This window comes from Hypanus sabinus, chromosome 21 (genome assembly GCF_030144855.1).
Source record: "Hypanus sabinus isolate sHypSab1 chromosome 21, sHypSab1.hap1, whole genome shotgun sequence".
Taxonomy (NCBI): Eukaryota; Metazoa; Chordata; class Chondrichthyes; order Myliobatiformes; family Dasyatidae; genus Hypanus; species Hypanus sabinus.
In genome coordinates this window covers 50,519,696-50,545,490 of record NC_082726.1, presented here as the reverse complement: position 1 = coordinate 50,545,490, position 25,795 = coordinate 50,519,696, and the positions used below count along the sequence as shown (strand labels likewise).

At 41.9% G+C, this 25,795-nt stretch overlaps 1 protein-coding gene across 1 annotated transcript in view; it reads right to left on the bottom strand.

The window, feature by feature from the left end:
• Nucleotides 1-23,647, bottom strand: part of ret (ret proto-oncogene receptor tyrosine kinase) — a 74,998-nt gene extending 51,351 nt beyond the window's left edge. The window contains exons 1-2 of the mRNA XM_059946103.1: nucleotides 23,498-23,647; nucleotides 11,209-11,275 (exon numbers count right to left, since the gene is read on the bottom strand). Of these exons, the coding sequence (XP_059802086.1) occupies nucleotides 11,209-11,275; nucleotides 23,498-23,647 (217 nt within the window). The remainder of the gene's footprint in view (nucleotides 1-11,208; nucleotides 11,276-23,497) is intronic.
• Between the last annotated feature and the right edge of the window lie 2,148 nt (nucleotides 23,648-25,795).

The window sequence follows — 25,795 nt, the reverse complement described above, 5'->3', positions numbered from 1 at the left end:
TAATGGCATTACGTTAAATGCTATGCTACTGTGCCATCCTGGCTTCTGCACAGTGGGCAGCAAAGAAAGAGACCAGAATCTGGAACGGCACACGAGCTGGAGGAACTCAATGGGTCTGGCAGTAGCTATGGAGGGAAAAGGACAGTCAACGTTCCTGGCCAAGACTCTTCGTCTGGATTGGAATCAGGTCTGAGACCCACTCCACAGATTCTTTGTATTTGATCCATTCTCCGGTCATGATCATGGTTACTATGTCAATGGTTCCTCTAGGTCACTTGTTACTCTGAAACAATGCAGGACTGAGCCTTCTTCCATTGCATCTTATGCCCTGAAAGTAAGCAGGCCAAGTGTCTTTGAAGGACCCGCAGTTGTTAAGCCAAAGCCAAGGGAAAGCAGCACTGAGGGAAACAGCACATCCAGATTAAATGTTTAATCTCACACCCGGCCATAAATAATCCATCGAATTCTCCTGAAGAGCAGATACCATGGACAATATTTACACATCAGCCAACATCACAAAGATCAGATTTGCCTAATAAGCAGGTCTGTTCGAGCTACAGATAAACTGGCTACCTCAGGAGTGAAATGTTCATTTTCTGCAAAGTTCTTTGGAAAATCATGAAAGATAATTTGAAAATGATTAACTTTTTGTTTCAAAACACACTGCACAATGAGTTACTCTGAAACAAACCGACCCCTCATACAACAAAACAGAAGTGATTCCCAAAGTGTTTTACGTTAATCAGTCTTAAAACAACTACTTTGTTTTCTTGCTCTCCTCTTTCACACAGCAGGAAAACAGGCCATTCAGCCCCAGTAAACCATAACAACTGTCAAATACCCAAGTACACTATCTTACACTGATCTCACTTCATTCTCCCCATATTTTCTACACCAAGAAAATTCGAGGAGATTGCTTCCAGAAAGCCATTGCATGGGCAAAGAAGGAATTCAAGACTAAAGCCCTCCCCACCATTGAACATATCTGCATGAAACACTGTGCAGGAAAGCAGCACCCCCACCACCCACGTCATGCACTCTTCTTCCTGTTGCCATCTGGAAGGAGGAACAGGAACCTCAGGACTCACACCACTGGTTTCGGGTTTTATTACCCCTCAGCCATCAGGCTCTCGAACCAAAGCGGATAACTTCACTCAACTTCACTTGCTCCATCACTGAACTGTTTCCACAACCTATGGACTCACTTTCAAGGAGTCTTCATCTCACGCTCTTGATATTTATTTGTTTTAAATAAAGTGATGCTGCAGACTGTAACATCGAACCAGTGAGTTGTCGGTCTCTCCACTCGCTGTGCATGCAGCGACAGGTCCCTCTCTCATTAGTGTGAGAGAGAGCTTGTGGAATGTCGAAGTGTTGGGTTATGGACTGAAGTTTTAGATGGACTTTAGATCATTGTCTCCTTGGGGCTTTGCTATTGCTTGCATGGTAGGTGGGGGGAGCCAATGCTTCCTACTGGAAGAAGTAGGGGAGGGGGAGGAGGAGGAGAAGTGAGGGGAAGGATTGATACTTTGCTGCTGCTTGTGCATGGGATGGGGAGAGGGGGCTTTGGGGTTCTAATGTTTTTCTGTCCTTCATTCATTGGGGTTTTCTTCCATTTCGTGGATGTCTGTGAAGAGTAAGAATTTCATGTTGTACACATTCTCTGATATTAAATGGAACCATGGAAACATTATTATTGTTTCTTTCTTTTTGTATTTTCAGTTTGTTGTGTTTTACACACTGGTTCAATGACCAAGTTGGTGCGGTCTTTCGCTGATTCTATTATGGTTATTATTCTGTGGATTTAATGAGTCTGCCCTGAAGAGAATGAATCACAGAGTTGTACACGGTGACATACATTGTACTTTGATAATAAATTTACTTTGAACTTTAAATTATCTCTAGCAGCTCTACTAGTAACTTGAACCAATACCTCTATCAATTAATGGCTTCAATCCAGTTTCACATAATTGAATAACCCTTTAATTGTGCTGAGGCCTGGCAGGTAGTTCTCTACAAAACACTCGTGCAATGCCAGTGCACAAATGAAGGTATCCTGAGTTTCATGCCTGCACAAAGCAGCCAAACACACAGGTTGTCAGTTGGCCATTCGTGGAGGCTTATGTTCCCCACCAGGACCTCTTACTGATTCCACAGTGGTTCCGTGAAATACTGAACCAAGAGTCCCAATACCAGAGTCTTCAGCTTTACACGAGCCACGCCCACTGCATCCAATGTAGCCCCAATGTGAATGGTCTGCTGATCTATGGACAAACCAGAAATGAAATGGAGCAGCCTGCTTTTATTTTGGCTTTAGTGAACCCATATACTGAATGTGCTTTCAAAGAAAGTACACTCAGTGACCCCTTTATTAGGTACATCTGTACACCTGCTTCTAAATGCAAATATCTCATCAGCCAATCATGTGGCATTCTATACAGAATAGCAGGCAAAGTTCAGACCAAACATCAGATTTGGGAAGTAATGTGATCTAAGTGACTTTGACTGCAGAATGATGTTGGTGCCAGACTGGGTGGTTTGAGTATCTCAGAAATTGCTGATCTCCTGGGATTTAATGCACAACAGACTCTAGAGTAGAAAATGGTGCAAAAAAGCAAAAAAAAAAATCCAGTGAGCAGCATATCTGCGGGTGAAAACACCTTGTTAATGAGAGAGGCCAGAGGAGAATGGCCAGACTGGTTCAAGCTGACAGGAAGGTGACAGTGCCTGAAATAACCACGCATTACAACAGTGGTATGCAGAAGAGCACCTCTGAATTCACGACGCAGTGAAGCTTGAAGCAAAGGGTCCGCAGCAGCAGAAGATCACAAGCATACAAACAGAGGCCACTTTATTAAGTACAGGGGGCCACTGAGCGTATATTTTTAATGACTCAAAAGGCATTTCAAACTTTTCTAAATGCTTTCCACCATCTCTGAGGCAGTGGACCTGGCCTTCTGGGAGTACAAGCATGAGACTCTGGCTGTCCAGCAGCGAGAGAGGTTTCAGTCACGTTGGAAGCTGCAGGAGGAAAGCACTGCTGTTTCACCAACTAGGTTGAGCACGATCTGGCTCAATGGATGCATTACAACAGTTCAGCACAGTTTGGATGGGCTGAAGTGCCTCTTTCTATGCTGTAGTGCTCTATGACCCTATGATTGTAAAAAGGGGTAAATTGGAAATTCCTTCCGAAATCACCATGCTGCTCATTCCTCTTTTAAAATGCCCTCTGCGGCTTACCTCTGACCAAGGATTTTGAATCCCGTGGTTTGGCAGCAAATTTTGTTCATTATAGCTCCTGATAAGCACCTTCAGATGTCTCTCCAAATTAGAGGTGCTACTGTTCAGTAGATGTAAATGGTTGTTCCACAGGGAATTGTCTCAAATGTTTATTCCCCTCAACACTAATTTTATTTTGACAATTCAAATTTCTATCTATCTGTCGACTAAAGTTACAAATAGTTTCAGAGTAGTGTTTACCAAGGTACAAAAGGCATTTTGTATATTTCACAAAAGTCAGCGATCCATCAGCTCGCCTGGACTGCTGGCTGCAGATTCACTGAGATTGACAACAGCCCTGCCACCCTCGCATTGCGTTTATTTCTGAGCCTGCTACAACTGCACACTGAAGTTGATGTCTCTCAAACCAATAGCAACAAAAAATCAAGAATCACAAATCGTTCTTCACGAAGAATATTTTTGCCTGCCGAGCTTTAAGTAGGCATTTTTTTTTAACAAGGCTGATCTCCCATTGCCCCCAAATTGTCATTCGGGCTATGCCATTTATCCCAGTGAGGTCTCTCAGCCCTTCAGCCAGCTCCATCACAGCCACATCCCTCACTGCATCGAGGACATCTTCAAGAGGTGATGTCCAAAGAAGGTAGAATCCATCATTAAGAACCCTTCCCATTCAGCACTTGCCCTCTTCTCTTTACTATAATCAGGAAAGAGGTATGGGAGCCTTAAGACCACTGTCAACATTCAGGAACAGCTTCTTCCCCTTTGTTATCAGATTTCCGAATGGTCCGTGAACTACCTCATTATTCCTATTTTTGCTCAATTTTTTATTCATTTTGCAATTTATAGCAATTTTACATGTTTTCACCATACTGCTGCTCAAAACAACACGTTTCACAACACACAAGACAGTGATAATAAAAGCTGATTCTGATGCAGTGTAGCACATTGGCCAGTTCAGGGCAAATACCCCCCACACTCATGGAATGACTGACAGGTGTCGAAGGTACCGATTGCCAAAGCCCACCCCGGTGAAGGGTCCCAGACCAGGAACATTAACTGTTGTAGAAAAAATCTTTAAATTCTTTATGACAAATGATAATGATACAACATAAACGCTTGCAAAAGAGTAATTAAAACATTTAAAAACAACAGCAATTAAATTCATGTTAATTAATTATTAAAATATCAAAGGGGAAAAGAATGTCAACGTTTCAGATCAGAAACCTACATTAGGACTCTATGCAGGATTTCAACCTGAAACAGCAACTAATGTTTCCCTCCACAGATACCACTCGGCCTGCTGAGTATTTCCAGCAGATCATTTGTTGACAAAAAGTGATTGTTTAATTCCTCTGTCAGTTCCTGTTCTAAATTCTCTCATCTTTATCTTTATGGGACTCCCATTTACCTTTGTTAGTCTTTTTTTCCCCCTCAAATAATACAGAAGCTCGTACAATTTATTTTAATGTGTTTTAATTCTTTTTGTGTAGACAATAAAAAAACTCCAGATTCTAGTATCTGCAACCTCTTGTCTCTCCAATAATTAAGGTGGGCTCCAATTCCTCTTACTTTCTCTAGCCAGCATTTCCTTCCTATTGGGTTTCAATTGGTTTAATCTTGCATAAAGTCAGCAGACAGGCTTCCTTGTCTTGGAACTAAGAATCCTTTGGAAACTGCCGCTGCCTGTCTCTGATACAACATAGGGACATTTGGCTTCCTGGATATCAGATACTTACCCTACTTCTAGGAATTGGCACTGGCTTGGGAATAGGGAAACTCAGCCCCAGTGAAATATCCCAGGAAGCATCATCGGGAACTTACCTCAGAACAACCAATACAGAGCCACGTACAGCAGAAGGTTGACTCAAAATAATTTTTACAATGAGCACTAGAGGGTGTATCAGCCAGGGTAGGTAACAACATCTGGAGTCGGTGTCCTGTGGGACCAATTTACATCGATTGCAAATTGAAAGCCAATTGAAACTGAAGATTGGGCAGACCTGACTTTGAAATCTGAGAAGCTGGAGCTACTGGATCTGGAGGTCACTCTGAGAGGGTGAACCCGATCCACGATGTGCATATATAATCCCTGGGCTCCAACTACTTAAGATTAAAGTCACTTTGCTATAACTTACACTCAAAGGCTTTTATTGTCCTCTTTAAAAACTTACTTCAACACAAACTTTAATTTTCACCAAGTTAAAACTGAAGCTTCAATAACTTAACAATTCCTCTCCACGATAAAGACTATGATTTTATTTTTGGAGATACAGATCAGCAATAGGCTTTTCTGACCCAAAGAACCTGCGCTGCCCAATTACACCCATGTGACCAATTAACCTACGAACCTGCACATCTTTGGAATGTGGGAGGAAACTAGAGTAGCTGGCAGAAACGCACACAGACACGAGGGGAACATACAAACTCCTTATCGATAGCGGTGGAACTGAACCTGGGTCACTGAAAATATAACAGTGGAATGCTAACCACCACTCTACTATGTCTTAAAGGTTCATAGAGTCATACAACACAGACAGGCCTTTTCACCCAACCCATCCTTATTGACCAAAACACAAAAATACAATTGCAGATGCTGTGGATCAAAGAATACGTACACAACGCTGGAAGAGTTTAAGGGTCTCGGCCTGAAACGTTGGCTACTCTTTTCTCATGGATGCTGCCTGACCTGCTGAGTTCCCTCCCCCTTCCCCTATCCCAGGTCCCTCTGCCTCTCTCCCCTTTCAACTTTCCGCTTCTTTATCTCTACAGTTTTTCCTGCTTATCCCCTCCCCCTTTATCTTTCCTCTGATTGGTTCTCCACCTGGCGCCTCTAGGCCCTACCCCCTCCCCTTTCTCTATTACTGGGCTTCAGCCCTCTCTTCCCCCCCCCCATTCCTGATGAAGGGTCTCGGCCCGAAATATTGGCTACTCTTTTCTCATGGATGCTGCCTGATCTGCTGAGTTCATCCTGACCAAGATGTCTACCTACACTAATCTCCTTTATCTGTTTTTGACCTTTATCCCTCTAAACCAAACCACAGACCCCTCACTTAATGGTAGAGGTCCGTGACATATAAAAGGTCAGGAATCCCTGGTGTAAACCGTTCGTATACATATACCTGCCTAAATGATTTTTTTTAATACAATTCTAATTGAACTCTCTTCTACAATACCCTCTGGCAGCTTGTTTCACATATCCAGCACCTTCTGTGTGAAAAGTTTGTCCCACAGACACCCCCCAATCTCTCTCTTCTCACCATAAACCTATATAACATCACATTTTAAAATCCCAAACCTTGGAAGGAAGTTTATGACTATCTACCCTATCCATGCCCCTCAGAATTTTATAAATATCTATAAAGTCACCTCTCAGCCTTATTTGCTCAAGGGGAAACAATCCCAAGCTATCCAATCTCTCCTTATACCCCACGTCATGTGAAGGACAATCATTCACTGCCACTATGTCAAGATCACGGAACTTGCTCGCTAACAACACACGTGGCTGTTCAAATGCCTCACTGCTATTTTCAAAGGGGCACCTTGTAACTGTTAAAATACGCTGGCCAGGATACAGAGGTTAGATGATAAAATTTTGCAATTATACTAAAGGATTATTTGGAAAGTTTTGACAAATAATTTAGCTTCTTTAAAATAGATACAGAAAAATCCTCAGTATAAATGTACCTGTTTACTGAAAGATAATGCAAAATTACTCTTTATTAATAAACAGCAACTAGTTCACAATCGCAGCACAGTTGAAAGAACTGCCTCCCCTCTGCTACCAAGACTCACGGTTAATCCCCATCTCGACTGCTGTCTCTGTGGAGGTTGCATGTTCTTCCTGTAAACATGTGGGTTTCCCAGCTTCCTCCCACATCTCAAATTCATGTGGAAGGTTAATCTGCCACTGTAAATCTCTCCTAGTGTTTATGTGAACAGTATTGTTGGGGTGGGGGGGTGTGAAATGGAAATTAAATATGAGATGAGTATAAAAGGATATTTGATGATTGGCACAGACTTGGGCCAAAACTTATGTCTCATGCCGTAGGACTCGATAGCTCAAGATACAGAAAAATTACTCAGCTAGCTGTGGTGAGAGAGAGAGAAAAAGTCAAATACAGTAATAAACATATTTTAATTTTAATTTGTTCACTGTTTTGTAAATACTTGCTATTTGTATTTTGTGTATTTTTTGAGTGAGAATAAACTTCTGTAGTTTTAAAAAAAGGGTTGGGTTCCAGTGGGGATTTTCTGAGAACGGTGCGCCCCCTATGGAATTGAGTGTTTTGTAAGCAGTAGTAACTGTATCTTAATTTGAAATTGTTAAATCTTGTAAACCCCTGGGGTTCGTATTTTCTGTGCTTTGAGTGAATTAATGCTTATAGTTTTGTAAAAAAACTGTAGTAAAGTCATTCGTGATTATACTTGGCATTCACTATTGTCACTCTTGTTCCGAAATTCCTGATATCTCCAACAGATTGTAATAGTCATGATTTACCAACACTACAAGACGGACTCAAGGGCTATCGCCAGATAAACTTTACCTAGCAAACCAAACCAAACAACCCTCCCCCATACCACATCCATCCCTACATGAGCCATGAGTACCAATTTACAAAAGCTGTACTCTTTGTACTCAAACAGGGAAATAAATGTATTTTAAACACCAGAGGAAGCTGCAAGTCACAAGAGCCGCTCACAGTTACATCAGATCATTGCACTAAATGCACTTGAATCAATCCTAACTGGGTTTAGTGTGCAATCTCTAGTGCTCCTTCAACCAAATATTCTGATTAAGGCCACTGTTTTTTTTTAATCATAATATTTTCATAGAACATGTCGATAAAGCAATTAGGAGAGATGCCAAGGCCAAAGATTGATGGCATTGCCTTGGGAGAAGATGTGAAGTGGTTTTTATAATCAAGCACAATCAAGACACAGCGATGTTTAGATATCACCCCCAGCAGTCACATAAAACATAGTGCAAGTTGCAGAAGAATACTGTAAATTTATAAGGCTTTGTGTTCCTCAGTCAGTATCATATCACCAAGTTAAAAATTCGGTTTTAAAAATTTCATCCCTGCTCTCAGATGTTATTTGGAATCTTAGTAATTTCCTGCAGTTCTCCAGAAAATCTGTACTTCTCCATTGGTGACCACTCCAGCCATATGTTTTTGGCTACTCTTCCACCAATGACCAAGCTTTCAACTGCCTAAGTATCACCTTTACAACTCCCTCCCCAATCCTTACACATCTTTATCTCTCTCCTCGATAAAGATATTTCCTCTTTTGGCCAATGTTTCACTCTCTTCTTTAAAGATAATGCCTCTTCGTCCTATCTTCTGATCTGACTCAATGCCCATAATCTTCTGCTGTGAACATGGGAGATCATGGGGCATTTTTGCCACATTAAAGTTCCTGCGTAAATAGAGATGATACTAAAGTCAGTTAACTTTGAGTCCTTACACACAATGCATCTATCTACAAACCCCATTTCCAGAAAAGTTGGGATATTTTCCAAAATGCAATAAAAACAAAAATCTGTGATATGTTAATTTACGTGAACCTTTATTTAACTGACAAAAGTACAAAGTAAAGATTTTCAATAGTTTTACTGACCAACATAATTGTATTTTGTAAATATACACAAATTTAGAATTTGATTGCTGCAACACACTCAACAAAAGTTGGGACAGAGGCATGTTTACCATTGTGTTACATCACCTTTCCTTTTAATAACACTTTTTACTTGTTTTGGAATTGAGGATACTAATTGTAGTAGATCTGCAATTGGAAATTTTGTCCATTCTTGCTTGATATAAGACTTCAGCTGCTCAGCAGTCCATGGGCTCCGTTGTCTGATTCTTCTCTTCATGATGCGCCATATATTTTCAATAGGAGATAGATCTGGACTGGCAGCAGACCAGTCAAGCACACGCACTCTGTGTCTACAAAGCCATGCTGTTGTAGCCCATGCAGAATGTGCTCTGGCATCGTCCTGCTGAAATAAGCATGGACGTCCCGGGAAGAGACGTCGCCTTGATGGCAACATTGGTCTCTCTAAAATTTTAATATACGCCTCAGAGTCAATGGTACCTTCACATACATGCAACTCACCCATGCCATGGGCACTGATGCACCCCCATACCATCACAGATGCTGGCTTTTGCACCTTTCGCTGATAACAATCAGGATGGTCGTTTTCATCTTTGGCACGGAGAACTCGACGCCCGTTTTTTCCGAAAACTAGCTGAAATGTGGACTCATCTGACCACAGCACACGGTTCCACAGTCTTTCGGTCCATCTGAGATGAGCTCAGGCCCAGAGAACTCACCAGCGTTTCTGCATAGAGCTGATGTATGGCTTCCTCCTTGCGTAATACAGTTTCAAGTTGCATTTCTGGATGCAGCGACGGACCGTGTTAAGTGACAATAGTTTTCCGAAGTACTCCCGAGCCCAGGTGGCTATAATTGTCACGGTAGCATGACGGTTTCTTAGGCAGTGCCGCCTGAGGGCTCGAAGATCACGCGCATTCAACAGTGGTTTCCGACCTTGCACTGAGATGTCTCTGAATTCTCTGAAACTTTTCACAATATTATGTACTGTAGATGTTGAAAGACCTAAATTCTCTGCAATCTTGCGTTGGGAAATGTTCCTTTTGAACTGACTAACAATTCTCTCACAAATTTTGGCACAAATGGATGAGCCACAACCCATCCTTGCTTGCAAAGACTGAGCCTTTGATGGATGCTACTTTCATACCCAGTCATGATACCTCAACTGCTACCAATTAGCCTGCTTAATGTGGAGTCTTCAAAACCGGTGTTACTTGAATATTCTGTGAACTTTTCAATCTTATTTTAACTCTGTCCCAACTTTTGTTGAGTGTGTTGCAGCCATCAAATTCTAAATTTGTGTATATTTACAAAATACAATTAAGTTGGTCAGTAAAACTATTGAAAATCTTTTCATTGTATTTTTGTCAGTTAAATAAGGGTTCACGTGAATTAACATATCACAGATTTTTGTTTTTAATTGCATTTTGGAAAATATCCCAACTTTTCTGGAAATGGGGTTTGTACTTGAACTGTACTCATTGCAATGTATCCATGTACGTGAACCATTTCAGATCAATTGCGTAAATGTGGCAAATGCACATGTGGTTGATCGATCGCACGGTAAATTAATTGGGCCTTCTACACATGGGAGGCACTTGCTTTTAGCGCAGGCTTTTCTTCTTGGGCAGCCTACTTCGTAGCTCCTACACTGTAAATTGCCCAGCATAAGCCATTATTAACATGACTCGGTAAAATCATTCAATCCTTCTACTCTGCTGTCGTTCTTGCTCTGTGCAGACATAACAGTATGTCTCCTTACTCTCTACCAAATCTAACTATTCACCACAATTTACTTTTCGTAGAGTGGGTGAGCTCTGACATCAGTTTCTCCATCTTGTTAATACCTGAGTCAGTCCTTCTCTTTACTAATCTACAGAATGATGGAGAGTTTCAGTGTAACATCAGCTAATTGAGAGTAATGTGGAATCTAAGTATTGTAATTGTCTTTTGCCCTTTTTACTACTAACATTTCAAAACACAGCAACGGAAATGAGATCCCTTCAGAAAGAGAAAGGAAAGGCCATTGCTGGTTTGAGATGAATGTGCTGAATGGAAGAACCAGATTCGCTGCAGGCCATGGTTTAATGGTTTTCTGAACTTTTAGAGAATAATGGATCTTTGCAAGAGATTACAACCCTATAATCTCATCAAGGGCCTTAAATTGTGTAACAAATCATGAGAGTGGCCTCATTGCTGAACTCGGAGATGAGATTATATTGCTGAGATAATGTCACAGTTTGTATCGGGACTCTGCATGACTTGTCAATCCAGTGCAATATGGTCTGTATGCAAGTGTCTACCACACCTCTCATTTCTACAGTGGGGGATTCCAAGAGTTAACAGAATTACATTTGTCATTTCTTTCCCACAATTTCACAAGCTCCATCTTATTGGGAGATAATGTATATACTCGAAGCTAAAAGAGAAAACAGGGGAGAACAGAATCAAGTTTCAAGAACAGTGACTTCCCTACAACCATTTGGTTCTTGAACCAATCTACAAATCCACACAACCTGAATCACTACCTTAGGATAGCAATTGTTTTCTTTCCAGTATGATTTTGTATATTTCATTTTATTTAGAGATATACCATAGGAACAGTCCAACAAGCCTATGCTGCTGATTATACTCATGTGATCAAGAAACGTACTAACCCATACATCTTGGGTATGTGGGAAGAAATTGGAACACCCAGAGAAATCTCACACAATCATGAAGACAACATACAAATTCCTTTCAGACTATGACAGGATTGAACACAGGCTCTGTAATAGTGTTACACTAACTACCACCATATCACTTTATGCTCGTGAATGTTTCTTATCAATGATTCAGAAACAGCTTCCACCACGCTGCCATTAGATTGCCACATGCTCCATGAACAGTACCTTATTATTCCTTTCTTGATGACCTGTCTCAGCCCAAAATATCAGCAGATTATTCCTCTCCGTAGATGCAGCCTGACCTGTAGTGTCTCCCCAATATTTTGGGTGCATACTAATTGATAAGAGGTATCTCATATATTTAAGATTATTTAACACATTCATTTTTTAGAATGTGGGGTCCCTAACAACCCCATTACTGACAGGTCTGTTAAGCTATTGAAGACTCAGCCACAATGGAGTATGTGGAGTCTCATATCGGCTATACAGGGCAAGGAAGAAAGAATTTCTGCTCAGGAGTTTATTCGAGAACTGCATGAGTTTTCAAGACAACCTTCTGACTCTGAAGTCACCATTAATTACAGATGGCATTTCCTTCAATTCCCAATAATTAACCAACTTAAAGTTCCACAGCTGTCATGGTGGAATTTGAACTCAGATCTCAGGATTATCAGTATGGTAATGTAACCACTCCACACCGCCATCCTTGTAACTTTGTCCAACTTCATCCTGGTATATTGATTACTGCTTGGTAATCTAGCAACCACATCCTCAATCAAAGTTTGTGTTTGTACAGAGGGGATAAATTTATTAATGCTTGCCTCAGGTAGGGGAGATTAGAAGACATAGAACAGTACAGCTTAGTTTGTTCAGTGACGAGCTGATCTACTTACTAATTCTAAACCCTCTGAGCCCTTCAGGATATCCATTTAATACCACTACACTCTTTGTTTCAAGGAGCATTCAGGCAGGTATCCATTAGTGCTGAAAATAGAGCATAAAAAACAAAAGACGCTGACCCAAAACATGGACTATTTCCCTCCATAGATGCTGACTGACTTGCTGAGTTTGTCCAGCAGATTGGCTTTTGTTGCTCGAGAATCCAGTATCTATAATCTGGTGTGCCTCCAGTGTTGAAGCTCATCACGCAAGCAGTCCAGAATCTTGTAGTCCCAAGCAGCACAGATACTTCTGCCCATGCTGGCTATACTAATCTAACTTTCGAGCATCCATTTTCATTCCTATGCAACACACACAAAATTCTGGAGGAGCTCAGCAGGCCAGGCAGCATCCATGGATAAAAGCAGGCTGCTGACGCTTCGGGCCGAGACCTTTCATCAGGATGGGAAAGGAAGGGGAGAGGTCAGACTAAGAAGGTGGGGAGTGGGGGGCAGGAGGAAGTACCAAGTGGCAGGTGATGGGTGAAAATGGGAAAGGGGGAAGGGGTGAAGTAAAGAGCTGGAAAGTTGATTGGTGAAAGAGATAAAGGGCTGGAGAAGAAGGAATCTGATAGGAGAGGATAGAAGAGCATGGAAGAAAGGAGTTTGGGGAAGAGAACCAGAGGGAAATGATGGGCAGGTAAGGAGATAAAGTGAGGGAGGGAAAGAGGAATGGGGAATGGTAAAGGGTGAAGGACAATTGCCAGAAGTTCGAGAAATCAATGTTCATGTCATCAGGTTGGGGCTATCCGGACAGAATACAAGGTGTTACTCCTCCTCCAATCTGAATGTGGCCTCATCGTGGCAGCAGGGGAGGTCACGAACATTAATTCCTCTCACACTACCATCAACTCCTATCAGTCCTCATTCCCCGCAACCTGCTCCAACTCTCCTGGTTCCCATTAATGCAGGACAAGCTTCCAGCGTACTTTTTGAGATGCAGCAGGAAACTGGAGCACTCAAAAGAAACCAACTCAGGCATTGGGAAAGTGTGTCAGTTCCACACAGGCAGCATTGGAGATCAGGAATGAACCTAGGTCACTGGAGAAAGGCTTGATCTGCGTACCCTTCATACAGGTCAACGTGCATTGCGGCAGTACAAGGTAAAACAAGTAACAGAACACAGAATAAAGTGAAATAGTTCAAGGTAAAGTGCAGTGCAGGTAGACAATAACATGCAAGATCAATAAGTCCATCTTATTGTACCAGGGAAGCAATCAATAGTTTTATAACAGGGGTAGAAGCTGTCCTTGACCCAGACTTCAGGCTTTCAGGCTTCTGTATCTTCTGCCCGATGGGAGGTGGGAGAAGAAAGGATGACTGGGGTTGGTAAGGTTCATTATGTCTTGTGAGGTAAAAAGGTTAAAGGAGAAACATACATGTTCAATATCATAAAGTACCAAGAGATTCAGTCATAAAAATATAGAAACAACAGCAAAAGAGAAGGCCATTCAGCCCATCATGTGCAAAGTAAAGTAAATCTACACTTTCTGCCTCTCAGTCATAATCTTTAGCTTAGCTCTGATCTGTTTTAAATATGATAAGACCATCCACTGCTACAATCTTTTAAGGTGATGAGTTCCAACTTCCATAAGCAAAGAGATGAAAACTCTTTTCCTAAATACTTCTCAATTTTTGCAAGCATTTTCTTAAATCTACATGCTAGATCTTCTGCTAAGCCCTTCCAACCAGGCATCTTATAATTTTATACATCTTAATTGAGCTTTCTCTCAGCCTCAAGTTTAAAAAAATAGAAACTGCAGATGCTGGAAATTTGAAATAAAAACAGGAAATTGTAGAAACGCACAGCAGATCGGGCAGCACCTGTGAAAAGAGAAACAGTTAATGCTCAATCAGAACTGGATGAAAGGGAAACCAGGTTTTCTGCTTTTCTCCCCTCAGCCCTCTCTGCTCCAAAAGAAAATAATTCCAAATATTTCCTCATGACTAATCTCGTGTATGAATGTTTTAGTAATATTTGAGTCATATTGTATATTTATTGCTTGATTAAGCATTCTCTGTTGTTTATTTAATTCATTTCCGGTTATATGTAAAAGTACGTGAATGGCATACATTATTACACCACATCATATGTGCAATCAACATAGAACATAGAAATCTACAGTGCATTACAGGCCTTTTGGCCCACAGCGTTGTGCCAACCATGCAACCTATTCTAGAAACTGCCTGGAAGTTCACTCAACCTATTCTCATAATGCTTGCTCTCCAATCCAGGCAACATCCTTGTAAATCTACTCTGCACTCTCTCTATAGTAAGTACATCCTTGCCAGAACTGAGGTGACGTGACCAGAACTGAACACAGTATTCCAAGTGGGGTCTGACCAAGTTCTTATGTAGCTGTAACGTTACCGCACAGAACTTGAACTCAATTCCATGGTTGATGAATGCCAACACACCATGTGTCAACCTGTGCAGCAGCTTTGATTGTTCTAAGGACATGGACTCCAAGATCTCTCAGATCCTCCACACTACCAAGAGTCTTACCATTAATATTATATACTGTCTTCAAATTTTATCTACCAAAATGAACCACTTCACACTTACCTGAGTTGAAGTCCATCTACCACTTCTCAGCCCAGTTCTGAGTCCTACCAATGTCCCACTCAGCAATTTCTTCCCTCTCTTCCCACAGTAGCCTGGGGTATATATCGCCCAGTCCCGGCAACTTATTTAATTTAATGCTTTTCAAAAGCACCAGCACATTCTTTCTTAATGTCTATATGCTCAAGCATTTCAGTCCGCTGTACGTCATCCCCATAATTGACAAGGTCCTTTTCCCTGGTGAATATCTTCTCTAACCCTGGCAACATCCTCATAAATTTCCTTTCTGCTGCTGTCTCCCATGGCTGTGACCTGACTAACGTCTTAAACTGTTTCTTGTGAGATCTCCTTTCTCTTCTGCTGCAATGCCAGTAGATAAAGGAACCATCCACTTGCTTCTGATCCACTCATCCTGCCACCTTTGGGTCTTACTTACTGTTCACCTAGTCACAGAAGCAGGCAAACAGGGCTTTGAATTAATTCTCATGCTTCTGACAAAAATGAATGGCTTGCATTTAGTACATTTCACACGCACAGAATGTACAATTAGAGTCATTTAGATCCTTGTGAGGATTATCACTGTTGGATGTCACATTGTTTTTTTTTGTTCACAGGATATAGACGTTGCAGCCATTTATTGTCTATTCCTAATTACCCAGTAGAGGTCAATTAAAGTCCACCACGTTGCTGATCTGGATTTGTACTTGCCTCTCACTGAAACTAATTTCTATAACATCTATATTTATTTTATTACAAGAATTTAAATTCCGCAGATACCATAATGAGATGTGAATATGTGTCACTACATTACTGGTATATGGCTCAAGCAGCTGGTCGATTAACTTAACCACTCTTGCACCATACCCTGTGTTCGGTGCTCTCTACATCTGAAAGACTGCAAACTCACAGTGTTACGTTCAAGACAGAATCAGATTTATAATCACTGACTTGTATGACATGAAATTTGTAGCTTTGCCACAGTAGTACAGCATAAAGAATTTAAACGCTATAAATTACAATAAATAAATAAACAGTACAAAAGAAAGTAAATAACAAGGCAGTGTTTATGGGTTCACAAATCTGATGGCAGAGGGGACAATTTCATGCTAATTCTGAAGACACTTTAAATATCATACATGATAGGTTCTAGTTGCTTCATAAATATATGTAAAAATATAAAAATAATATAACTTGTTAATTTTTAACAAATTGAGAAGCTCTGCCCTACACTTTAAATAAGCTTATACCCAGTTTCAGCATTATTTCTGAAAATCAAAAAATTATGAAAAAATGTCAATTTGGTTTTTTTTGGACCAAAGGATGTGCCCAAGAACCATTACTCTGTGGTGATGCAGGGAGGTGCAGTGATTGGATACTTAGACATCATAAAGCATCATTTTAAAATACTGAAAGCAACGCACACAAAATGCTGGGGGAAGTTAGCAGGTCGAGCAGCATGTACGGATAGGAATAAACAGTTGATGGTGTGGGCTGAGACCCTTTAGCAGGACAATTAGATTTCACTATGTAATATTTCACCTGAAAATAGTGAATTGTGTGTAAGGAAAGAAACCTGCCAGCAAGTTAAATATTTGTCATAAATTAGCATAAAAGGAGATTTTGCAGATGTAGAGAAATAGCTGAACATATTAGTTTTAACATTTTAGTTAAGGAATAACATTTTAGTTTCATTTTTATTATAAGCAAAGCATGCACATATGACAGGTTGATGTAATGACATATGCCATTCACATACTTTGTACATTTAACCATAATGAATTATTTAAATATATACACACATATATACGGTATACAATACAGCTACATAGTCAATTTTAATTTGTCCATTCAGGCCTAAAGATTTAAATGCTGTGGAGCCTTTCTTACTCTTGTGGTAATAATGTCTTCCCTGACAAGTCTGATCACTCTGCTTGGCAGGTAAGACTTGTGACTGCGAAGCAACCTCAAGTCCTAGGCCTGCTGCATGGGGGTTGTCGGAGTTGACTCTGGGCCTGAACGATGTGGTCCTGACAACTCTGGACACTTCCCTACTAGAGGTGTTGGCATCCTGACCAGCGTATTTCAAGCATCATACGACGTACGCATATGTGGACAATGTGATTACCATGTCCGGCATCACTAATTCTTTTACCTTTTTGAAAGCCTCCTCACACTGTTTTGTCCTTTGCCAAATTGTCCATTACTTCCCAGTGGGTAGTAATCAGTTCAAGGGGTGGAGCACAATAGCCAGGTTTAGCAGGAACTTGTAATTGACAAACCCTGAAAGTGACCACAACTGTGACACATTCTTTGGCCTTGAGGCGTCCACCACTGCTTGAATTTTCTCCACACTCTTGTGTAAACCTTGTGTGTTGATGGTGTGATCACAGTAAGTAAGGCTTGGCTTAAAGAAGTCACACTTTTCACATTATGTTGAGCCCATAATCTTCTAATCTTTTCAACAGTCTCTTGAGATTTGGGAGATGTTCTTTGTCATTCTTGCTGGTGACAATGATGTCATTCAGGTAACACTGAGTGCCTGGGCATCCTTGCAGCACCTAGTCCATAATTTTCTTTTTTTTTCTTATTTTATTGAAGGAATGACACAATACAGAATACAATATGCATTACATTTTCCTCCATTTTGCTTTTATATCTTACCCCTAAACAAAAGTCACCTCACCCATCCTCCCCAAACATACCATGGCAGCTAATGTATTTACAATACAACACTTCACAAATGCAAGTACAGACATTTTCTGCTGGAGTGCAGGTGTAGATGCTACTCCAAAAATAAGCCTATTATAGCAATAAAGCCCTTTGTGCATGTTTATGGTGGGAAACACTTTTTACTCTTCCTCCATCTCCATCTGTAGGTAGGCTCCAGCTAAGTCCACTTTGCTGAAATGTTTACCTCCAGAAAAGATATCTTCCATCCTGGGTGGAGGGCATTGATCTTCTTCCAGTACTGCAGATCACCACAGATCCTGACAGACCCACTCTTCTTGCCTACTGGTACCATTGGTGTTGTCAATGGGCTCCTCTCAACCTTGGAAAGAATTCCTTCAGCCTCCATGTAATCTAGCTCCCTAGCTATTTTATCACAGATGGCATAATGGACCAGATAGGTTTTGTAAAACTTGGGTGTGGCATTTTCATTTAACACAATTAAGCCCCTAATATGTTTGAGTTTTCACATGGCATCCTTGAACACTGTGGCTTCATGCAGTACATTTCTTAGTTTTCTTTCTGTTGACTCTTTTATGGGGGAAGAGGCAGGCAGATGGTGAATGAATCACCAATGAAGCTGTAGTTGTCTCAGCCATCCACAGCCCCACAAATGCTGTCCTTCCTGTTTTTACTGTACAAAAGCACAATGTGGATTATTGGTTGTTGCATTTCACTGTTATGAATGTTATTCACACAGGAGTTAATCTTTTCTCCTGTATAAATTCTTAGTTGGATATCTGCAGGCTTCAGTTTAGTATCTTTAAAATGCCATCCAGACTCTTTTTATGGAATGAGTGAAACAGCTAAGCCAGTGTCCAATTCCATTTTAATTAATTTGCTGTTCACTTCTGGTGTAAGACATATGCTTGCCATTGTTAGTTTTCACATTTAAATCTCAAGGCTACGCAATCCTGTGTCACTCTCATCATTATCAGATTTTTCATCAACAGCATGCAGATGAGTGCTCTTTTTGAAACTGCAACTTGAGTTTTTCTCTTTTTCTCTTCCCTGTGCAGTCTATTTTTGTTTATCAGCCCCACATGCTCATTGTATGTGTCCTACTTTGTTGCCTTTTCTGCAGATTTTGTCACAAGACCTGCATTGGTCTGGTATATGTGAGCCCCTGCCACGACAATAACACAATTTGTTTGGCCAGGCAAGTTTCTGTTTAGACATTGCTATTTCGCTCATGCTCTCGTTCATTCCTAACTGCAACTGAATTACGTCCCTGTCTGCTGTTTCCATAGATACAGAGATTTCCACTGGTCTTTAAATATGAGCTGTGCTTCAGTTAGAAGCCACTTTTGAATGTATTTTTGTAAAATTCCTCAAACTACCGTAGATTCCGGACTACAGAGCGCACCTGATTAAAAGCCGCACACTCTAATTTTAGAAAGAAAATCAATTTTGTACTTGTACAGGCCGCACCGGATTTTAAGCCACAGGTGTCCCACATTGTAATATGAGATATTTACACAGAAAGATATTACACGTGAGGATTTTTTAACTTTTAATTAAATCCGTATGGTAACATAAACAAATACATATTGCAAATACTTTTTTTCGAACAGTGCCTGTAACACAGCTACTTTTAAATATACATATGTGTCGGTAACACACAAATTACGTTGCGTATACTTTTTTACTGAACAGTGCACGAACAAGATTCCAATATCTCCTAACGACTGGTAAAAAAAATATATATACTGCAGCCTACCAGGAAAAGTTAATGATCGCCTTCTTCATCTTCCTCCTGCGCACTAAAACCATCAAAGTCCTCTTCTTCAGTGTCCGAATTGAACCACCTCAGGATCTCGTCACTCACTTCAGTCTCTTCGTTGTCGCTCTCACTTGAGTGCACGCGGTCCTCTTCATCACACAGCAGTCCAGCCTTTCGAAACCCGCTGGTGATGGTGGATGTTGTGACACGGCTCCACGCATTTAGGATCCACTGGTAGACTTGAGTTAAAGATGCTCTTCGCATGCGTCCTGTTTTGGTAAAGGATTTCTCGCCGCTCGTCATCCAAGCCTCCCACTCAACGCGCAGCGCCACTTTAAATGCCCGGTTCACGCTGATGTCCAGTGGCTGCAAATACTTCGTGGTGCCCCCAGGAATCACAGCTGGAATTCAGTTTGTACTCTTGATGGCAGCTTTCACTGAACTTTCATTGTCAGCCGCTTAAAAATCACCATCGGTGGAAGCTTTAGTCCGGATGCTGTGCAGCTCAGAACACAAGTAAAATGCATTCTTTCATGGCCACTTGTTTTCAGTGTGATGGACGAGTCACCTTTTTTATTAACAGTCCGAGTGAGAGGCAGGTCAAACGTCAAAGGTACTTCATCCATATTTATGATATCATCTGGCCCGATGGAATTCTCCGCTATCTTTGTTTGAGTGAATGTGCGCAAGTTAGCAAGTTTTTCCTCGTGGTCGGGAGGGAGCTGCTGACACAGACCCTGACGGACAGGCCTTTTCGTCTCATAAATCTAAAACACCACGATGGCCCACCTCTAAAATCTTCAATTTTCATTTTGGTGGCGATTGCTTTAGCCTTCAGTCTGATCTGCACGGTGGAAACACCGCGGCCGCCTGCTCTCTGTGTGTTAACCCAGTCTTCAAGAAAGTTTTCAGGTTCGGGCCATCTGCTATGATGACCTCTGAAAGCTTTTGTCGTCTTTTTGCATTGACTCAGTTCTTCACGCTGGCGTCTCCACCGTCTCACCATCGATTCATTTCTCACCATCGATTCATTTATGCCAAGATTATGTGCAGCAGCTCGATTTCCTTCTTCAACCGCCAGATTGATCGCCTTTAACTTAAAAGCGGCATCATATGCTTTTCTTTGAGTGTTTTCCATGTTGATGAGGGTGAGTACAAGTGACTGATTTACAATAATTTAATTGTGAAAGTGCGCTTGATTTATCGTACAATTTCATTGGACCTCTGTGAACTACTCATCAATTTTATTGGTCTACTGTTATGAGGCAAAATGTTTTTGGCGGCATGAAAAAAAAACATGCATTAGCCGCACCGTAGTATAGGCCGCAGTGTTGCCGCAGTGTTCAAAGCGTGGGAAAAAAGTAGCGGCTTATAGTCCGGAATTTACGGTATTCAATCTCTCGGTGCATCATTAAGCTTATCACTGAACAGACAATGCTCAGATGATCTCTTCAATTCAGTCACATCAGTGAAATGGACTCTCCTTTCCTTTGATCCCGCTTATGAAACTGGAAGTGTTCTGCAGTCAACAATGGTTTTGGGTCTAAGTGTTCCTGCATTACTTTCATGATATCAGCAAAACTCATTTCTGCTGGCTTTGTTGAAGCAGTCAAACTTCTTAGCAAACTGTATGCCTTTAAACCCAATGGACTCAGCAAAACTAGCACCTGTTTCTCATCAGCTACTGCTTTAAAATGCTGCTCAATCCATTCAGTATACAAAATCTAGTTACCTCTTGTGAAATTAAACATGTCTATCTTTCTGATGTGTCCAGCCATTTCAGCTTTTTAAAAATACATGATTATCATCACCCACTACTTATTGTTAATGAACCCATGAATTTGTCCATATTCCTGCTTTTGTTTTTAACTCAACCAACTTTCTCCCCTTATGAAGAAAAAAAAACATGCTGCACTGCTTTTTTTTTAAAACTTTTTTTTAACCATTTTTCACTGCATTGATCTTTTTTACTCAATCGTTTCCTCTTGCCCTTCAGCAGGTAGGTAGTCTTCTCATGTTCATTTAAAACTTACTTGTCGCCACTGTTATGTGTTGTAACTCCAAAACATAAAACTAATTTCAAGGAAAACACAGAGCTGGGAATAACATCTTTGTTTTCACTTTAAGCGAGGCCTCCACTTATGACGTGTTGGCGTGATGATGTATGCCACTCACGTATTTCGTACATATAACAGTGATGTATTATTTGAACAAGTATGCTTAATCAAACAATACATTTAAAATATTACTGAAATATTAAATACACAATAAAACTAACTCACTGCAGTTACAATATAATGGAAAGAATTAACTGGTCTGAGAGACTGGCTTATAAATAGTCAATACTGTCTTGAGATATTAGGCACCGTTGTCATGCAGAGGGTTCAATAAGACACTACCAGTAGTTTTCTAGCTAATAAATGGCTCCTGAGCTCTAACTGATCATTGCGGGCTGTCAAATAAAGCCTGATTCAGGATCAGGAGCTGCATTTCCAGTATTGGACAACTGAACCTGGAACAGCAGTGGCGTGTATCGGGAAAACACGGCATGTAAATCCTCCAAATTCCCAGCTGAAATCACAGATGGGAAATTGTAGACTCATGTTTTCCAGAGAAGTGTGTCTTTTTGTCAATATTCTCCACAGCACATCGACTAGTATCAGAAACAAATCATATCACGCAGATGGGGGGCAAGCTAAGTTCAGCTCATTGATTCAATTACACCTTCCTGACACTGTTACAGTGTAAATGGAAGCACACTACAGCTAATGCCGCGTTTCCAATGCAAGCAGAACCTTGAGCTGGTTATATTACAGATTCGATCTAAGTGGAATCCCGTCACATTTACGCTGCGGTAATCTATCTGAACCTTGATCTAGTTTTGTGTACATTTTCCTGTGCATTTATATTTTATAGTAAACTCTGTTCCTTAGGGAGTCCCCCACAAAGAACCTTTGACCAGAAACACTAATTCTGCTTCTCTCTCCACAGACGTTGCCTGACCTGCTGAGTGTTTCTCTGTTATTTTTTCGGATACCATGGGTTGCCACGGCAGCATAGCGGTTAGCATAATACTATTACAGTAGGAGCATTTGGCATTCAGTTCTGACGCCGTCTGTACAGGATTTGTACCCTGTGACCATGTGGGTTTCCTCCGGGTGCTTCGGTTTCCTCCCACAGTCCAAGGACGTAACAGTTAGTAGGTTAATTGGTCATTGTAAATTGTCCTGGGATTAGACAAGGGTTAAAGAGGTAGCTTGCTGGGTAGTGCAGCTCGCTGGGCCAGAAGGGTCTGTATCTCCAAATAAATAAAAATATTTCCAGCATCTGCTGTTTTTATTTGATTTAATATTCAGGTTAGTAGAGATTCTGACTGCCTGGTATGAGGAGACATCCTTGGCCCAGGCTAACATCACAGCATGCCTAAAAATTTGGGGAGCAAGGATGCTCGACTGTTGACTCCCATCTCCTCACACTCCAAATCAGAATAAAATCAGGTTTAATATCATTGGCATATGTCATGAAATTTGTTAACTTTGTGGCAGCAGTACATGAAATGCATGATAATACAGAGGAAAAAACTGAATTACAGTAAGTATATATATATATATATATATGTATATCATAAAGTTAAATTAAATAAGTAGTGCAAAACCAGAAACAAAAAAAGCAGAGAGGTAGTGCTCATGGTTTCAATGTCCATTTAGGGATTAGCTGACAGAAAGGAAGAAACAGTTCCTGATTCGCAGAGTGTATGCCTTCAGGCTTCTGTACCTCCTTCCTGATGGTAACAATGAAAAGGGTGGTGGGGTCCTTAATGATGGATGCCACCTTTTTGAAGCACCATTCCTTGAAGATGTCTTGCATGCTACGGGGACTAGTATCCATGATGGAGCTGACTAATTTCACAACCCCCTGCTGCTCACCCCAGCACTGTCTGAGCAAAGCAGCCTGTTTGATTGGCATCCACTCACCATCCGAAACATTCACTCTCCTACCAGAGCAGGGTAGTCGCTAGTTGTACCTCTGCCTCCAATGCACAGGATCGAAAGATGCTGCGTAGGGCTATGGACGCATCTTCAAAAGGTGGTGCTGCTAGAAGGTGGAATCCATCAATATGGACCACATGAGCTTCTTTCAGGTGCCCTGGTTTTCTCCCACAGTCCAAAGACATAACGGCTAGTACATTAACTGGACATTGTAAATTGTGCTGTGATTAGGCTGGGATTAAGTTGGAGAGAGGCTCGTTATTACCAGTGGGAGGTGGGTACGGGAACCTGAAGACCCATATTCAAAGTTTAGGAACAGCTTCTTCCCCACCACCATCAGATTTCTGAATGGCCCATGAACATTACCTCAGTTAAATATCTTTAGTGCTATTTATTTATTTTTGTAACTTACTGATTTTCTTATGTCTTGCACTGCAGTGCTGATGCAAAGCAATAAATTTCATGACCTATGTCAGTGACAATAAACCTGATTCTGACCCTGCTGAAGCTCTTTCAGTGGTGCTTCCAAAATCCCTGCCCTCAGCCACCCAGTAGGTCCATGAGAGCAGCATCACTAGCAGGTTCTCTCTCTCTTCCTACAAGGTATGCTATCCAGACATGAAAATATACATCCCCGGGGCAAAACCCTACATCACAAGGTCATCACAACACCTGCAGCAGCCCGAGAAGATAAACCACCTTTCAGACGTTCAAAATGCTGTGCAGCTCTACCTCTCAGGAGCAATTACATTAAAAACCCACATCTCAAGAATGAATAAAGGAAAACTTGTTTGGGAGATGTTCAGCTAATTTAAACACAATGTGCACAGGACACCAACACAAGTGATTCTGCAAATGCTGGAATTCCAGAGCAACACACACAAAATACTGGAGGAACTCAGCAGGTCAGGCAGCGTCTATGGAGGGAAATAAGCAGTCGACATTTCAGGCTGAGTCCCTTCATCAGAATTGGAAAAGAAGGGGGAATTAGCCAGAAATCATAGTCAATCTGCTTCCTCGAAGTCAGCTAGTGGCCACCCTGTATATCAAGACACCTGTATATAGTTATTGTGCTTGCAACAACACTCACAAAGCTACTCTTCAGGACAAAACGTCATCTGTGCTCTTTTCCATAGATGCCGCCTGGCCTGGTGAGTACCTTCTGCATTTTGTGCGTGTGGCTCGGATTTCCAGCGTTCCCAGATTTTCTCTTGCTTGTGCTTCAATACCCTTAAATCATTCTTTGTAGGAACTGTGGAAACTAAGACTCAGCCTAATTTCTGCATTGTCTGGTGATGAACTTGTGGAGTTTATATGCCACATGCAGCTGTGGAGGCCAGGTCATTGGGTGTATTTAAAGCAGAGATTGATAGGTTCTTGATTGGACACGGCATCAAAGGATACAGGGAGAAGGCCCGGATCTGCAGTTGAGGAGGGGATTAAAGAAAAGGATCAGCCATGACTGAATGGCGGAGCAGACTCAATGGGCCAGATGGCTTAATTCTGCTCCCATGTCTTATGGTCTAACCATGCAATATGTGTGCAACCAGTAGAGAGAAAGAGCGCCAGATACATTCGTAATATTATCTGACTATTAAAGAAATATTTGTAAATGTATGTGTGAGTGAGTGAGTGAGCAATTGGAGGGAGAGGGAGAGGGAGAGGGAGAGGGAGAGGGAGAGGGAGAGGGAGAGGGAGAGGGAGAGGGAGAGGGAGAGGGAGAGGGAGAGGGAGAGGGAGAGGGAGAGGGAGAGGGAGAGGGAGAGGGAGAGGGAGAGGGAGAGGGAGAGGGAGAGGGAGAGGGAGAGGGAGAGGGAGAGGGAGAGGGAGAGGGAGAGGGAGAGGGAGAGGGAGAGGGAGAGGGAGAGGGAGAGGGAGAGGGAGAGGGAGAGGGAGAGGGAGAGGGAGAGGGAGAGGGAGAGGGAGAGGGAGAGGGAGAGGGAGAGGGAGAGGGAGAGGGAGAGGGAGAGGGAGAGGGAGAGGGAGAGGGAGAGGGAGAGGGAGAGGGAGAGGGAGAGGGAGAGGGAGAGGGAGAGGGAGAGGGAGAGGGAGAGGGAGAGGGAGAGGGAGAGGGAGAGGGAGAGGGAGAGGGAGAGGGAGAGGGAGAGGGAGAGGGAGAGGGAGAGGGAGAGGGAGAGGGAGAGGGAGAGGGAGAGGGAGAGGGAGAGGGAGAGGGAGAGGGAGAGGGAGAGGGAGAGGGAGAGGGAGAGGGAGAGGGAGAGGGAGAGGGAGAGGGAGAGGGAGAGGGAGAGGGAGAGGGAGAGGGAGAGGGAGAGGGAGAGGGAGAGGGAGAGGGAGAGGGAGAGGGAGAGGGAGAGGGAGAGGGAGAGGGA